Source organism: Nicotiana tabacum, chromosome 12 (genome assembly GCF_000715075.1).
Source record: "Nicotiana tabacum cultivar K326 chromosome 12, ASM71507v2, whole genome shotgun sequence".
NCBI classification, from domain to species: domain Eukaryota; kingdom Viridiplantae; phylum Streptophyta; class Magnoliopsida; order Solanales; family Solanaceae; genus Nicotiana; species Nicotiana tabacum.
The window spans coordinates 125,317,316-125,335,841 of record NC_134091.1 but is presented as its reverse complement, the minus strand read 5'-3'; the positions used below and the strand labels follow the sequence as shown (position 1 = coordinate 125,335,841).

General features: G+C 40.2%; 1 protein-coding gene across 1 annotated transcript; it reads left to right on the top strand.

The window, feature by feature from the left end:
- Positions 1–17,158: 17,158 nt before the first annotated feature.
- On the top strand, positions 17,159–17,942 carry LOC107808746 (ethylene-responsive transcription factor 3-like). The gene has a single exon (NM_001325828.1). It carries the CDS (start codon positions 17,224–17,226, stop codon positions 17,887–17,889), a length of 666 nt encoding a protein of 221 aa, NP_001312757.1. The 5' UTR covers positions 17,159–17,223; the 3' UTR covers positions 17,890–17,942.
- Positions 17,943–18,526: the final 584 nt, after the last annotated feature.

The following is an 18,526-nucleotide window of genomic DNA, read 5'->3' as shown; positions in this document are numbered from 1 at the left end:
TTGCCTGGGGACGCTGCGTTTCATGCCCGAAGGTCCCGATGGACAAGTTGAGAGTCCTCCAAGTAGGCTATCAGCTCAGCGGAAGGTGTTGGTGTGCTCTATTTGCTCTAGAGTTGCTTATTTGGTCAGTATGATTTGGTCATGAATTGATTAGTATGACGGGTCCCTGTCTCGACATTTATGGTATTTATCTACTCTTAGAGACTTGTAGACATATGTTATGTACATGAAAGATTGTATGGCCTTGTCGGCCTATGTTCAGTGTACGGGTGATCATTTTGGTCTTATAGGCCTGTATGTCATATGTATGAGTTTGTATTACATGTTGGATCATCCAATGTTGAGTGTTTCCTCATGTTTTATTCTACTTATCTCACGACAACCTCTCCAGCTCATTTATCTATGATAGTATGATACGAAAGATACATAACGTTGGTACTCTATTGAGTAAGGTATCGGGTGCCCATCGCGGCCCATCGGTTTGGGTCGTGACAGATTGAATGTCCAAAGCTAGTGGCCTCTCATTTACTGAAATGAATGCCAAACTACCCATACTCTCTACCTTTCTGCTCAAGGCATCCGCAACAACATTCGCCTTGCCCAGATGATAAATGACGGTAATGTCATAATCTTTCAGTTATTCAAGCCACATGTGTTGCCTCAAATTGAGATCTCTCTGCTTGAACAAATACTGCAAGCTCTGATGATCGGTGTAAACTTCACAGGACACCCCATAAAGATAATGCCTCTAGATCTTAAGAGCTTGAACTATCATGGCCAACTCCAAATCGTGCACGGGGTAATTCTTCTCGTGGGGCTTCAGCTGACGTGAAGCATATGTAATAACTCGCCCCTCCTACATCAATACACAACCCAAACCAATGCGTGAAGCATCGTAATACACTGTATACATCCCTGAACTGGAAGGCAACACTAATACTGGTGCTGAAGTCAATGCGATCTTGAGCTTCTAAAAGCTCGCCTAGCAATCATCGGACCATCGAAATGGAGCACCCTTCTGGGTTAATCTAGTCAGAGATGCTACAATAAATGAGAAGCCCTCCACAAACCGACGATAATAACCCGCTAACCCTAAGAAGCTCCTGATCTCGGTCGCTATGGTTGGACGAGGCCAACTCTGAACTGCCTCGATCTTCTTGGGATCTACTTTAATACCCTCACCTGATACGACATTCCCCAATAATGCTACGGAATCCAACCAAAACTCACACTTGGAGAACTTAACATATAACTTCTGTTCCCGCAAGGTCTGAAGCACCACTCTCAAATGCTGCTCGTGCTCCTCTATGCTACGCGAGTAGATCAAAATGTCATCAATGAAGATAATGATAAATAAGTCAATATATGGTATGAACACTTGGCTCATCAAATCCATAAACGTCGCATGAGCGTTAATCAACCCGAAAGACATCACTAGAAACTCATAATGGCTATATCTAGTCACGATACAGGACCGATAGACCCGGTCCAAAATAACATAATCGCCTACTAGAGTGTGCACATAAATATGAGTACCCAAGGACTCACGAGGAACACCTAGGAAATGAGCAAACGGAGATGAAACATATGAATATGTAGACCCTGGATCAAATAGTACTCAAGCATTCCTACCGCAGATAGAAAAAATACATGTCATCACAACATCTAAGGCCACTGCATCTGGTCTGGCTAGAAAGGCATAGAACATGGCTGTAGCACCACCTAGTTTCCCTCCACCTCTAGGGCGGCCCCTACCCACCTACCATCCGCATCCCCCGAAGCCTAGGGCAGAACCTCCTCACATGACCAAGATCCCCGCACTCAAAACAACCTCTCGGTACGGTGGACTGTTGACCTGAAGCCTAACCCTGATGGCCTGAAGACCCACTGGAGGAACCTTGAATAGCTGGTGGACGGTAGGAGCTCTCTGGAATGGCGCTGAAATAAGGCCGCACTAGAGCACCCCGAGGAGACGGTGGTACTGGATATGTAGGCCTGCTAGGACTAACCCCTCCCCCAGCTGGGGCACTACTGAACTCTCTAGAATATCGAAACTGCTTATTCCTCGTCGCCTGCTCTCGGCTCCGCTGACGGAAACCCTCGATCCTCCGAGCTATCTCCACAACTAGCCCGTAAGAAGTCCCTATCTCAACCTCTCGGGCCATGGTGGCCTAGATACAGAGTGCAACCCGGCAACAAACCTACGTACTCTTTCTACATTGGTAGGAAGTATCATAAGTGCATGGCGAGATGACTCAGAGAACCTCGCCTCACAGTCGATCACCGACATCTCACCATGTTGGAGCTACTCGAATTGAAATCGCAACTCTTCCCTCTGAGAGGGTGAATGTATCTGTCTAGGAATAGGCGTGTGAACTGGTCCCAAGTGATGGGAGGAGAACCTGCTGGTATGTCGAGATGATAAGATTACCACCATCTACGAGCCCTGCCCTCCAGCTGAAAGGTGGTAAAGTCTACCCCGTGGGACTCCAATATCCTCATGTTATGCCGTCTATCCCTACACCGATCAATAGAGTCCTGAGGGGTCCTCGTGCCGCTCACCCCCAAAGACAGGAGAATGTATCCTAGTCCATCTGTCAAATAACTTCTACGGATCGCCGACCGTAGCTGGTCTGGGCTCAGGTATAGGTACTGCAATTAGCTGAGCCCCGCCCACGGGTAGTGCTCCCAGGGTCTGATAAACGGCAGTTGCTTGCCCTGGAGGCTGAGCGGTAGTGGTCTGTGCTCCCCTTCCCGTCTGAGATATGGTTGGGTCTGCTGGAAATAAACCATCCTGAGTCATAGAATCCATGAACCGCAACATACGACCCATGTCCTCCTGGAATCCCGACGCGGACATGAAATCCACTAGGTCTGGCTCTGCTGCGGGCACCTCGCCCTGCTCCTCAATAATAGGATCCTCTACTAGATCCATTGGTGGCACAACTGGGGCAACTCTAGGATGTCCTCGTCCTCTACCACGGGCCAGAGCCCTCCCTCGGCCTCTAGCAACTGGGGGAGCAACTCCTCCATGATTGGGCACCTCCGTCGTGCGTGTTCTCACCATCTGTGAGAGAATTAGATAAATATACTTAGCACAACATCAACTGCATGATAGGAGATGAAGAAAGAGTGGTTTCCTAACACCCTATAGCCTCTCGAAGATAAGTACGGACGTCTTCGCATCGATCCGCAAGACTCTATTAGGCCTGCCCATAACTTGTGAGACCTACATGAACCTAGTGCTATGATACCATGTTGTCACGACCTAATTTCTCCTATAGGTCGTAATGGCGCCCAATGTCGCCGCTAGGCAAGCCAACGGTGAACTGACCATGCGATTACTCATTTAATAAGTTTTCAAGTAATTAAATTCCATTTATTAAGGGATTAAGAGTATTAAATTTAATAAAATAAAACGAAGGCAACTGAGTGGGCAAATATAGTGACATAAATACTCAAAAACCATAATGTCTACTAGTATGTGTGCCAAGACCTGGTGTCACAAGTGTATGAGAAACTAGTAGAATATACAAAACTCTAACTACTGTCTGAAATAAAGTAGACAGAAAACATATACAAAAGAGAGACTCTAAGTGCTGCAGAAGGCTCAGGAAGCAGCTCACCACTAGGCCTCGGCGTAATGGTGGTGCGCGATGATATGACTGCCAGATGAACATGCCTCAGATCCTACACGATTAGTACAGAAGTATAGTGTAAGTACATAAACAACATGTACCCAGTAAGTATCTAGTCTAACCTCGAAGAAGTAGTGACGAGGGGTCGACATCGACACTTACTTTGTGCTAACAATAAAATACAGTAATTTTAAATAAGTATGAGTTATGTAAATAATAAATATAACTCGATAACAAGCAGTGAATAACAATCCTTTCACTAATAATAAATTCTAAGTCAATTTCTATCATTAAATAATTATAACCGCTCAAGCCATAAAATAATATCAAGTATAATTAGGTTCTGAGTATTATCACGCATGATTTATGCCGATGTCATACGGTCCGATCCAGAATAATGTGTACACTACCGATGGTCGAGCGGCATGAATCATAGATGCATCTATTCTACTGCCGAGGCGTTCGGCCCGCTCCACAAGAAGGGAGGATACTTCATGAATATCTGATTTAAAAGTTATTACAAGGCTAATGCACACGGAAGCACAATTTCTATTAACGGTCAAGTAACCCGCCAAAAACTCAAGTAAGTGTAATTAGGTCCTTACAAATCCTTAACACGTTTCAATGTAATTTAGGCACTTTAATTAACAAGTAGGGTGCAAACATTACAAGTATTTCATGATTTGGGTCCTAAGTTACCAAGACATAAGCATAATTAGTAGCTACACACGGACTCTCATTACCTCGTGCGTACGTATCCCCCACAATTAGAAGTAAAGAGTAATTTAAATCACCTAAGGGGTAAATTCCCTCTTACAAGGTTAGGAAAGAGACTTACCTCGTCTCAAAGCTCACTTTCCAGCCCACAAATTCGTTCTAAAGCCTCAACTCGGTGCCGAACAATCCGAAACTAGTCAAATATTATACAAATTAATCAATACATGTTCAAAAGTTCACAATTTAACTATTAGAGTAATTACCCAACCCAAATTGAAAGTTTTCTAAAATTCACCCCTAGGCCCAGAAGCCTGGATTCCCGAAATTTTCGAAGATAAATGTTACCCATAACCTCAAGAACGCAAATATATAATTTTTACCCAATTCCACCATCATTTTCATGGTTAAATCCGATTTTTATCAAAATTTAGGTTTTTCAATTGAACCCATAATTTTTACACTTTATATGCCAAAAATACATGTATTAAACTCATCTCATATAGAAATTACTTACCTACAAGTACTAGGTGAAAACCCCTCTTTAAGAAGCTCCAAAATCGCCCAAGAAGTATAATAAATGAACCAAAATGGCCCAAGTCCTGTAATAAATAGACCTCACTACCAACAAGTTCGTAAACATAAGACAAACTCGCTCGAACCTTCGGAACGCGTAAAACAATATCAACATTAAGAATCACACTCCAAACCAAATCGAATCAACTTATGAACTTCAAGTTCTTCCAACTTCCTCCGAACGTGCCGAATCATACTTCAACTACGCAAAATGACACCAAATCTTGTGTGCGCCTTCAATCACCATACAGAGCTATTCCCAGGCTCGGAATTCCAAACGGACCTCGATAACTCCAAAACCTACTCCAAACCAAATTTAAAGAACTTTAAAACCTTCAATGCGCCAACTTTCAACTTTATGCGTCGAACGCTACCGGGTCATCCAAAATCCGATTCGAGCATATGCCCAAGTCCAAAATCATCATACGAACCTATTGAGACCGCCAAATCCCGGTTCTGAGGGCCTTTACTAGAAATGTTGACCCAAGTCAAACTTAACCTTTTAAAGTCAATATTAAGGAACTAAGTGTTCCGATTTCAACCCGAACACTTCCAAACCCGAACTAATCATCCTCGCAAGTCATAAAACAGTGAAAGCACATACGTGGAGTCTTAATTATGGGAACGGGGATCTAGAAAGCACAAGGATCGGTCGGATCATTACAACTAACTCTCGCACATGGGATGTTAGTGTATACCCTTCTTCCATCCGTCCTTCTAGCATCCCTGTTGTGAAGAAAAACTATGGTTGCCATGACTTGAACATCATCACTCCTGACCTAGCGGAGCGGGTAGCCTTCTCTAAGAAGGGTTTTATGTACGTTTACATGTACCCCTTCACTTTGGGCTCATTTTCATTGAGAGGGGGACTTGACTCCGTAATCTTGGAGTTCTGCCTTCGCTATCAAGTCTTCTTGGCTCAGGTGAGCCTTTTTGTGTGGTGGACGGTAGCTTTTCTTTGGTGGTTATTCCAGGAGACGGGGGAGGAACTCTCCCTGGCTCGATTGATGAACCTTTATTCCCTCTAGATTTTCTATGGGGGAATGATAAACTTCAGCAAACATGGTCATCATACTTTGTTCAACAACATGGATGACGACAATGACCACAAATGGATGGAGCGGTTCATTGTAGTTGCCACCAGGGACATCATCCCAGAAACACTCCATCCTTTCCTGAATCATGGAATCGTATACGTAAGTTCAACGTCTATCCTTTCTTCTGGTTAAAGGTTATTTCATATTATCGCTGATTCTTCTTTTTTATTATTTTAGCAACTCGGTGGACACCACCAAGGGTTGAAGGCTTAAACCGGTGGGTCCCCAAAATTTTGGATGTTACCACGCCTAAATACGGGTAGAATGCAAAAAACCATGGTAAGTTGATTCTCGAATTTATCTTGTTTTATCTCATATATAAGAGAACTAGCTAACTTTTCCCTTTGCTGAATTTAGGTCTTCCACATGTCTCTATTACCGTCCCCGAGGAGGACGTTTTGGCTTACCAGGCAGATGTGACGAGGTTACTGCAGGAGGCTTTTACTCGAACGGGTGTCGTCGGACCTGCTTCCGGTGTAGGTGCTTCCTCTCGGAGTTCCCGACAAGAGAATAAACAAAAAAAGGCGAGGTTCCTTTACGGTCGAGGGTAAAAATAAAAAGGCGAAGAGCACCATGTCTGAGCCTGCTTCAACCACTGTGGTGATCGATGATGATGGGGAAGTTAGTAATGAAGGGGCTTCTCTGCATAGAAGACGACGACTTTCTTCAGCTCAATAGAATGCTCAATCTACTGAGCTAATAATACCAACTGATGACAATGCCCGAGCGCTCTTGGGAGAGTTTGGCAATGGGAACGAGTCTTTGGGGCACACCTTATTTAGATCCTTATAGCCCATGCACATGCGAAATTTATTCTTCTTCTTTGGAACTACTACTACGTTAGCAAGCCAGTCAAGATACTTTACCTCTCAGATTGAACCGATATCAAGCAAATGAGTTACCCCTTCTTGGACGAATTTGTTTATGACCTCGGCAATAGGGCATTTTTTTGCCTCACCGAAGGGATGTTAAGATCCAGGCTTATTTTATGCACGCCCACTTCTGGCGGGATACCTGTCATATCCTTATGCGATCACGCAAAATAGTCAATGTTAAATTTAAGAAATTCAATAAATCCCGACCTGAGCTCGGGGTTTAATCCTGTCCCCGGGTGGAATTTCTTCTCCAAAAACGTTTCGAACAACGTGACTTGCTCGAGTTCCTCCAATATGGACTTTGTGGCATCTGTTTCTTCTGGTACTTTGAAATATCTTGGTACCTGATAGGATTCTGACGACCCCTCCCCTGGTTGACTTCGTTCGGCTCAGGAGCAGGCATCAGTTCCTATAATTGCTATGCTGCATGCTCCTTCCATTTACTACTAGAAACTGAGATTGTGTTTATCTCCCTTATTGTTGGTTGGTAACCCCTTATTTGTTTAATTTCCTTTAGTGTTGGAAATTTCTAAAGTTGATGGTATGTTGACGGCACAACCTTCATCTCGTGCAACCATGGTCTCCCAAGAATGATATTGTAACCCATATCACCATCTACTACTTCGAAAAGGGCCGTCTTCACCATGGGCAGCAGAATTTCCCCTCAGGTTGTTACACTTGCTAAATTGAACCTGACGAGGAGCTTTGTGGTCGAAATTATGCTTCTGGTTAGTTTGGACTGTTCTATCACTCTTCATTGGATAATATTGTCTGAAGTCCCTAGGTCCACCAAAACACGTTTAATCTTAATATCTAAAACATTAAGAGAGATTACCAGGGCATCGTTGTGTGGAAGTAGGAGTCCATCCGTGTCCTCCGTAAAGGTGATGTCGTCCTCAATGACTTCCCGGAGTCTCTTACTGTGGGTTACTGATACCTTCGTCTTTTTTTTTTCCGCCAAAAATGTCGCACCATTAATCTCGTTTCCCCCAAAAATCATGTTGATCGTCACACGAAGAGGGTCCTCTCCTGCCTTCGAGGGTTTCGTATTATCCCTGTTACGGCCGTAGTTGTTCTTAGCCCGATCTCTTAAGAATTCTCTGAGAAAGCCATTTTTTAACAATGTCACCACCTCTTCGCGCAAATGCCAACAATCCCCAATCCAGTGACCGTCGGTCTCGCAACATGAATTAGGATCCCTATGACTGGGATCAAACCTCATTGACCTCGATAATTGTGCTTTCTTAATTTTTCTCATAGTCGACACTAATTCCACTACCCTGACGTTGAAGTTGTACTCGGATAGCCTGGGGTAGGAGGAGTCTCGAGAACCCGATATCTCCTTGTCCTGCAATGATTTTTTATTCTGACCGCGATTAGCTCCCCTATCCATAGCGAATCTATCCGCCGACCGAAAACCTCTGTCGCGTCCTTTGGCCCTTTCATAGGGAAAAAACTGACCTCTAGAAGATTGTCGATCTATGTCGAAATCATCATTCGATTCTCCTTATTCTTCTATCGATCCCGACACTTGGTTGATGCCAGGAAACCGAGCTGGTCATCCTCAATTCTTATTTTCGACTCGTACCGGTTATGAACATCCGTCCACGTTGTTGCCTGAAACTCGAGTAGACTTTCTTTCAATTTCTTGGAAGCGTCAGAACTTCTCGGATTCAGCCCTCTAGTAAATGCTTTAGCTACTCATTCGTCTGGTACGACCGGTAGCAATATCCTTTATTTCTGGAATCTGGTTACGAACTCCCGCAGCAATTCAGACTCTCCTTATGCAATCTTGAATATGTAGGCCTTTTAGGCATGTACCTTTCTAGCCCCGGTATGGGCTTTGAACTTTGATAAAAGAATTCGCGAGCGTCTCGAAAGAATCTATTGAACGCTCGGGTAAAGGTGAATACCATATTAGGGCCTCTTTCGTGAGGGTCTCCCCATCATATTTCGGCACATCTAGCATCTTGAACCACTTCGGAATCAACTCTGGTGTTGTGCTTGGTTTGAACGTCAACTAGGTGTACTTCTTTGAATTCGGTCCTTTTAATATTGGCGGTGCACCCGAAATTTGATCCATTCGGGCGTTTATTTCCCTCATAAGCCGCACGAGTTCGGTTTTAAAAGGATCATTCTCATTGTTGTTACCGGAACCGCTACCGTTCCCCCCGGCCCTATCGAAGCCGACTGTTATGCCCTAACCTCGGGAAGCGTGACCGACGCTCAACCGAGTGAACCCGATCGAACAAGCCTGTTAGATACTTTCTACCGACTCATCCATGATCAAGAGAAGACATGATTTCATTAATTAAATAGTAGGAAGGTCATACATACAATACTAGATTGTCTCATTGGTTACATCACTTTTAAGTTTCAAGATACACACATTCTTATGATTCAAGTGGAACAAGAGATCAAAACACAACATAATCTGTTGACTTTTGTACGACCCACATAGTGTCTACGGAGCCTCTAAGAGATACAAAAGAGAGTTATGATAGTGCCGGCAATAAAGCCCCGGCTATACCTCAAAACGTGATAATAATATGAACAAAATATACAATACATGACCCCGGGATGAAGTGGGGCTCACCAAGTCTATTGGGAAAAGGATGTACCACTATCGCTGATCAACATTGCCTGCTATGGAACCACCTGCATCCATTTAAAGATGCAGTGCCCTGGTAAAAGGGACGTTAGTACTGTTGAATAGTGCTAGTATGTAAAACTAAACACCATCTCAATAGAATGAATAATAACACATGCGGAAAATAGTCACGAGTTCAATAAGGGCTTCAAACAATACTAAAACATCAAATAAGGATCGCATAAGTTCTCGAGTCAATTTCCATGTTATTAGGTTGGGTGATCATTAGTGCCGATATACCATAATTCACAATACCACCGTATTCTTATACGGAGTCCGATCATGACCCAATCGACTAGGTCGTCTCATTTGAGACATCAACCATAACCATAATTTCATCATAATTTCCAGCACAGTCACCACCATGTATGCGGCATGGCGTCTGATCATGGCCCGATCGGCTAGGCCGTCTCACCCGAGACATTACCTTTTTCAGTCAATCATCTCACATCATACTTCTTTCATACTCTTTCAATTCATTGGCACAAGTGACCACAATTATAAAGTCATTCTTGGCACTTTGCCGTATTTCATAATTCCAGTTCCCCTTTCCACATTCAAACATCATTATTATTATCAACAACAATAAGGATTCCAATTCAAGACATTAAATTCACATATGAGCAATCTGGGAATCTTAGGCACATGGAGGCTTTTCATACAATTTGACATAACAACCTTTATTCGATCTTGATATGAAGTCTTAACATTTCTAACACATATTCCACATTTTGAACACGTCCTCAAATGGCAAGACGGCATGATGAAGCATTTAGAATAAATATTGAACATACATCCTTCAACACAAACATATTAGGAATAGCCAATTCTATAATGATCAAATTGGGACTTACACCAATTACATGAACACCATGGGATTCGATTCTAAGACGAAGGAGGTTTAGCCAACATACCTCAATTGAGCTCCCTTTAAACTTTAAAACGTTCCGGAATTCTTAGCACTTCGATCTACTTTAGAAATATAACAAGTTGGACCAAAATTAAGAAGATGGTCATGATTCTAGCTCATTTGAGCACATTATCAAATGCTAGGTGTGCATTAATATTTTTAAGGCCCTTTTGTGAAAGATTCTAACATTCCCCAACCCATTCTCTATCATTTTTAGCTCACAACCTTCCCACATTCTTTGATAACACATGCATGCAATACAACAACCCCCACACCCAAGATTATCCCCCTTTTTAGAAGATTTTCGAAATTAAGAGTTAGGGCATAGATTCTTATCTTTAGGATGAAAACTTTCTTGATAATCTTCAAGGATTGAGCAAAAATTGTTGGGTATTAAGTTGAAGGTTACTTCCCTACTCTAAGAACTCTTTCTCACTCTAAAAATATTAGAAATATGCTTAAAAATTGATTATGGCATATGTTTTAAAGAAACAGGGTGGGGTTTAAAAACCCCAAAAATGAAGCTGCGGAACAGGATATGCGGTCGCATATGCGATCGCAGAATGGATATGCGGTCCGCATAATTTGGTGCCAAAAACTAGAAAAAATCTGCCTGGGTCTGCGGTAGTTATGTGCCCCACAGACCTGTTCCGCGGTCGCATAATGTGCCGCAGAACCTCCCTTCGCAAAATTCTAAGGCTGATTGTGTGACAAAAGTGCGGCCCACAAAATAATTGTGCGGTCGCATAACTGGCCGCGAAGTTGACATCAAAATGGCCCAAGTAGCTGCTTCACTTTGCGGCCATTCTGCGGCCCGTAGAGTGATTATGCGGTCGCATAATGGGCCGCAGAAATGCCCATATTTGTAAAATATTTTCCTTCAACTCCCCAACGCACTGTTCAATCTAAAAAGTCAGAACCGCGGCTCGCAAACTCACCATGAAGAATTTCTACTATTATTAACCTCTACGCCTACTCCGTCATCACGAGACTCCAGGTTTTAGAAAAAATTTCACGGGGCCTTACACCGACTTCGCCCCTCGAGGTGTTGTTGTCAACCCTCTGTGTTGTTTGGTTTGCGTGAGAACCGGGAGGAATTGGACCTCGTCCATTCGCATTGTTGGAAGCACCCGATAACTCCTGCCTCAACTCCGTCATGACCTGATCTTGTCGTGAAATGTGGCCCATAATGGCCTTTTGTTGCTCCCTCAGGATTCTTACTGTTTCAATGACATGCTCGTCTTTAGCATCATCAGGAGTTGCCTCTCGAACATGTCGTGGATATTGCCCGTCATGGACCGGCGTGGCCTCATCCCCTTCGTTGCGGGTATCACTGATCGAGTCTTCGTGTTGATGCTGATTTCCTTGAACCTCAATGTTGTGTGCGACGTTGACATCATTGTTTGTCATTTTAAGATTTTTTTGCTAAGAACAAAGAATCAAACAAGTTAGTAATCGATGCAAGGATCAACTCAATTACACAACTGTCTAAGCCCCACAATGGGCGCCAAACTGCTTACCCGCAAAATGATACAATAGAATTTATATATGGTTTATAGACATGAGAATCGATTTGATCCCAAAATAATAAATAAATTAAATAATAATATAAGACTTAGAGTTGAAATCGTGATAAGACATCAGAGATCTTGGATCCGGAAGCTCTACTTCTGGAGGCAGTAATAACGATATTAATAAACAAGATGATAAAATGTTATTAAGCTTAGAATAATATATGGTATAAGATTGTGAGAAAATGCTCCTCTACAATGGTTGTTGGAGTCCCTATTTATAGTGGCACCTAGGGAACAAGGTCCTAGGATTAAGCCTCTCTTAAATGATAATTATGGGTGCCACTGAAGAATGTGTAACAACTAGCTATGAATGCCATATTCTATATAACGGATTATGTTTTTAATACTGCAGAATATTCTTCATTGAATGCTATCGGGTGACAGGTATTCATTTGTCTTCATGAGTAACATTTCCTTCGGGGGCTTCCTGATGTCAGCTGAGACTGTTGCCTTCGATCTTGACTTCCACCTGTCTCGCTTTCCATATGTCTCTGATTCCACGTGTCACTCTATTATACGAGCATTTAATATGAACCGATTTTACCCTATACAATAAGTAGTTAGGTCTTTTTAGGCGTATTTCATAGATTACAAAAGATATAGGTATTAAAAAATAAATATTTTGGTCAAGTTAAAAATTCTTATAAGCTAAATAACAATAAGTTTGAGTTTAGGTTTAAACTAATGTTTGCTTATAAGCACACAACTTATATGGATATTTCGTGCTTACCCGCAGAAAATTTTAAAAATATTTACTAGTTTTTGACTAACTTATAAGTTTACTCACGCACTATATAAGCTATTTTTTTTCTTTCTATAATTCGTTATTCTTTTTCACGTTTGAGTTTTTGATATTTTTGTTTTTTGAGGTTCTTATCTAAGTTTGAACGAATTAGTGATATATCTGTATTTCAACATAGTCCTTTATTTATTTATTTATTTATTTATTTATTTTGCAGTATTAATGATTAATAGACAGACTAGTTGGCATTAGACAGCAATTAAGCTTCTTTAATTTGTCCTTTAGATTACTTTTCTTAAGACTCCTTCCACCCAAAGGCCTTTGTAACTTGGTGATTAATAAAGTGGAAGAAGAATCTTGAGGTCTCAAATTTAAATTGCAGCTTAGACAAAAATATTAAGGCCCATTTGTTCATAATTTTTTAAAAAAAATGTGTTTATGAAATTTTACAAGCTTTTGAAAATTTTTCGAAAATGAGTTTTTCAAAAGCCAAACAGTGATTTTGATCACTTTTTCAAAATTTTCAGAATTTTTTTCCCCACTCACAAAAGTACAATATTTTCAAGTAAAATGTATGTCCAAATATAATTTCAAATTCCAAATATCATTTTTCAACTTAACTCCAAATACTAATTTCTTTCGAAAAGTACAATTTTTATGTCCAAACACCTACTAAGTTACTTCTTTCATATGTTTTAATTTGAGTGGATGAAATTATTCGATACATGTATTAATAAAATATAACAAGTAAGTAATACAATTAGCCGAGATGTAGCAGGTTAATCCAAACATCAACAACAATAACAATTCAGTGTGATTTCACAAGGGGTTTAGAAAAGTGAGGTATACGCAAACTTTATCTTAGTTCTTGTGAGACAAAAAATTATTTTCGATAAGCCATTAGCTAAAAATTATTTTTAAAACGAAAATTAGGAGGAGAACATAATGGGGTGGTTTGGTCGAATATTCGAGTGCCACGGTTTTGTGGTCATTAAGATGGCCGGCATTCCATAAAGAGAAATTAGAAGCCAATTCTATGGTCTTACAATGCGTGTGAATTGGAATCCAAATGAAGTACGCGATTACGAACCAAACAATAGCTAGGAGGTTCTTTAAACCTTAGCCACCAATAATTATCCACTATAAAGAGAAAGAAAAAGAACCAAAAAAGAGAGAGAGAAGAATGGTTGATTCACAATGGATAATATTGTAACTCACAAGCATTTATACATTTGAAGATAAATGAGATCTCTCCGTTTTTAATTAATTCTGTAAATAGAGGAACCTCTGATAAAAACAGGGGCAAAACTAGAGTATCGACAATGCTACGAACAAATTTCATAGATTTTACTTAGATATTGTATTTATATTATAAAGTTCATTGAATAGGAGGGCGACGGGGAGGCCAGCTCCACCGGTTGGTTGCCGAAGATGCAATAACTACAACGAGCTTTGAGTTCGGTAGAATTTAGAATGTATAAACTTCAAATCTTGATTTCGCCTCTTAGCAGAGAAGACTACTTTTCCTTTAATAAGTCTTACGTGACACAAATTTAAAAAAATCGGATTAGTAAATTTTGAATAATGGATGGTTAAAGAAAAGTGATAAACCAGAGTAATACCTCACAATATTTTTTAACCAAAAAACAAAGTAGTAGTGTTTTTGTTTCACTTATTTCTCATTGTATCATCATATTAATTTTGTTTTCATTTAATATAAGTTAGGGTTCAAACACGTTTCCTATTGTTTGACCATCCCCTTTCTGATTTTTCTCCAAGAGACCACACGGTTCGTATTGCACGTTGTCATTAGTTTAAACTTCCAATTTACAAACTTGTAAACATAATATGAAAAAATCAATGATACAGGATTTAATAAATTTTTAATTTTAATATTCTTATTTTTTCCTCAATGATATTCTCTTATAAAAATAAGATGACATGTTTAAAATTAAAGATTTAAAAGGTACTTGGTATGCTGTACACACATTTAATTTAAGATATTATAAGATTTAAAAGTTTTCTTTATATTATTGAGTTTTATGCCAGTCAAACTAAAACACATAAAATGAACCAGATTGAGTAATATATAGATATTATGTAGGGTCCGCGAAAAGGCTGTATCTCAAGGCGTGTGATGTAGATAACCTATCACCACCACCACCACCACCAACAACAACAACATACCCTGTATTATCCCACATCATGGGGTCTGAGGAGGGTAGTGTATACGCAAACTTTACCCCTACCTTGTGAGGATAGAGAGGTTATTTACAATAGACCCTCGGCTCAGGAAAGTATAAGCACTACATTAATGAAAATATAAACAAGAAGGGACAGTACCAAAAAGCCATATAAAAGCAGAATAAAAATAACAAGACAATAAGGTGATCAACAATGAAAGAAAATAACGGTTAGTCATAAAAATCTACTACCAACAGAAAGCGAGACTGCGTGCCAATACTACTGTTATGAACACTCTAGACTACCTACTCCACTACCTTAATACTCGACATCCATACCTTCATATCAAGGGTCATGTCCTCGGTCAGCCGAAGCTGCGCCATATCTTGCCTAGTCACTTCTCCCCACCTCTTCTTTGATCTACCTCTACCTCTCCGTAGGCCCTCCAATATCAACTTCGTACACCTTCTCACCGGGCATGTGTGCTCCTCCTCCTCGCATGACCAAACCACCTAAGTCACACTTTCCGTATCTTGTACTACCCTAACACAAATATTAGTAACTGCTACCTTACTATTGCTCTAAGACAACTTTACCTTTTTCATTTGGTATATTTGGTTTTCTTGTCCGTGCTTCAATAATATGCACTACTACACATTATTGAAGGGTAAGGTAGTTGCTACAACTTTAAAAACAAAACGACTTTCATCCTATATTTATTTCTCCAACTAACACACCCCATTTTGCTTACAAGGTTATTTGCTCATTCACGTGAATAAATAAAGATTCTTACAGTAAACCAACTGGCAAAAATCATTTGGACTGAAGAAACATAATCAAAACTACTAATTGCAGTTATAATAATTGTTACTTTTTACAATTTCACCTCAACACCATTTAAATGTAGGGCTTTAATATTATTTCACTAAATATAAATTTTCTTTTATTTCTCATCTTCTATTATTCACCGGCTTAGTGTATTTCCATAATTTTTTTAATTAAGAGACAAAAAAGAATATAATGAAAATATAGTTGTTGGATTAAAAAGTTTGATAAATGGACATTAGACCTAAGTTAACCTAAAAAACTAGCTCATGAGGTGAAAATTGCCCAAGACTAAATAAGGAGACAAATATCCTCCCACACCCACTAATGTGGGATACAACATCCCCTCCCCATGCTAAGGCCAACAAACTGGAGCGTGAGCAACATAAATGAAGCCCAACATTAATAACAATAAATTGAGGTAAGCTTGGCTCTAATACCATAAAATTATAGCTGAATTAATGTGATTAAACCCTAGAAATGAGGAAGAAGAAGAAGATATGATGTGGCATTAATACAATGATAAATGGACATTAGACCTAACTCAACTCCAAAAGTTAGCTCACAAGCTGGGAATTGACCAGGGTCATATAACGAGACAAATGGCCTGCCACACCCACCGATGTGGGACTCAACAAAGTTACTATCATATATTTTTTTACTTGGTTTTGATATTTATTTTTACGCCCCGACAAATAGGAATTCGTATCATGTAAAACTAATTAAAGTGAAAAGTGCTCTTTATTAGATTTTTTTAAATCTATAGGGTTTGATCCCGAAGTCTCTAGTTGATTTCTCACTTAGATATGACATCTAAATTGGCATCGTATAAAATTTATTAAAGGGCGAATTATTCTCTATTAAATTTTTTTCTATGTTTAAAGCTCGAATCCAAAAGGAATCATATCAATATCACCATAATCCTTAACGATAAAAATTTACTATTCCCTCACAACCTACTAGTGGTATTAGAAAAAAAAAAGGAACATGTTAGGGACTATATTGTCATTACAAAGTAAACAATAAACAAAACAAGGAGATGAGGGTGAGAAAAAGGAAAACAATAAAGAAAATTGAGAAATCCAACTACCCCTCTTTTTATCCCCGCGTTTTTTTCCACTTTCCACACCAACTCCTCCCTCCCAAATCAAATTATATAAAACCCCCCTTATATTAAACTTCTAAGGGAAAAATTTAAAAATAAACAAAAGAAAACAAACAGCCCCTATTTCTCTCTCCTTTCTCTCACCCAAACCCACCACAAACAGTAGAGAGAGAAAAAAGCTGAGTTCTAGAGAGAGAGAAAAGCTGAGTTCTAGAGAGAGAAAGTGAGTGCTCTCGGAAGGGAAGCTAATCCTCTGCTGCTTCTCGATCTTTGATTGGCTCCAATCGGTCTCAAAGGGGTAAGCTTTTTGTTGTTGTTTTTTGACCTGTGGCCATGCGAAGAGGTAGAGCAACCGCGGCGGCGAAGCAAGCGGCGGAGGCTTCACCGGCGGCTGGATCTGGAGGATTGAAAGACATTAGGTTTCGTGGTGTCAGAAAACGGCAGTGGGGAAGATTTGCGGCGGAGATTAGAGACCCGTGGAAAAAAACTAGGGTTTGGCTTGGCACTTTCGATTCAGCTGAAGAAGCCGCTAAAGCTTATGACGCTGCAGCTCGGACTCTTCGGGGACCTAAAGCAAAAACTAATTTCCCTTTACCTCCGTATTCTCACTTCAATCAAACCATAAACCCTAACGGCCCGTTTATTGACCCGAGATTGTACTCTCAGGAAAACCATCCGATTGTTATTCAAAGACCTACATCGAGCAGCATGAGTAGTACCGTAGAATCCTTCAGTGGGCCCAGGCCGCCGCCACGCCAGCAAACGGCCGTGTTGCCTTCGAGAAAACATCCTCGATCGCCGCCGGTCGTGCCGGACGACTGCCGGAGTGATTGTGACTCGTCTTCTTCTGTTGTTGAAGATGGCGATTGTGATAATGATAATGAAAATGATAATATCGTTTCATCAGCTTTTCGGAAACCATTGCCTTTCGATCTCAACTTTCCTCCACCTATGGATGCTGATTCTGATGATCTTCACTGCACAGCATTATGTCTTTGATGGAATATGGTTTCGAAATTTGGATCTGTTAATTATTCGAAAAAGCCCCATTTGGTTTCCCTTCTTTATTTAATTATTGATCTCGAGAAAAAAGGGGGTGGAAAGAAAAAAAAGATCATAGCTTTAAGGCTATTGATATGAGTCTGTTGCTGGAAGAGATTTGAACTCTTCAATTTACTTGTCCTATTTAATATCATGTTATTTCATGATGGATGGATCAGTGTGTGTCTGATAATTGATATGATTATGTGATCTTCAACTATATATGGGTTCTGGGATAATTAAGTCCTTTATTATCAGTTGAAGTCAGATTTATATACATTGACATGTAAAATTAGAGGGAACTTTCAGTTCCTTGGTGTCGTATTATGATGGGAGTTCTAGTGTTGTTGATGTATGAGATGTTGAATACTCTCTCATCACTTTATGTAAGAATCAAGATTTCATCTAATCAAATATTAGTTGACATGTGTTCACTATCATTTATGCTTGTTTAGTGGTTTGATTCTGGTGTTAATCAACTATAATTTTTATTTTCAGTATGAGTGCACTTTTACATTATAATTATATATGATTGAGTACTTGTATGTTGGTTGAAGGTTTAATTATTCTTTTGCTAGCGATGTGATAGAAGTTG

Coding starts and splice junctions, on each gene's coding strand:
- LOC107808746 (NM_001325828.1), top strand. CDS start 17,224: ATGCGAAGAGGTAGAGCAACCGCGGCGGCGAAGCAAGCGGCGGAGGCT.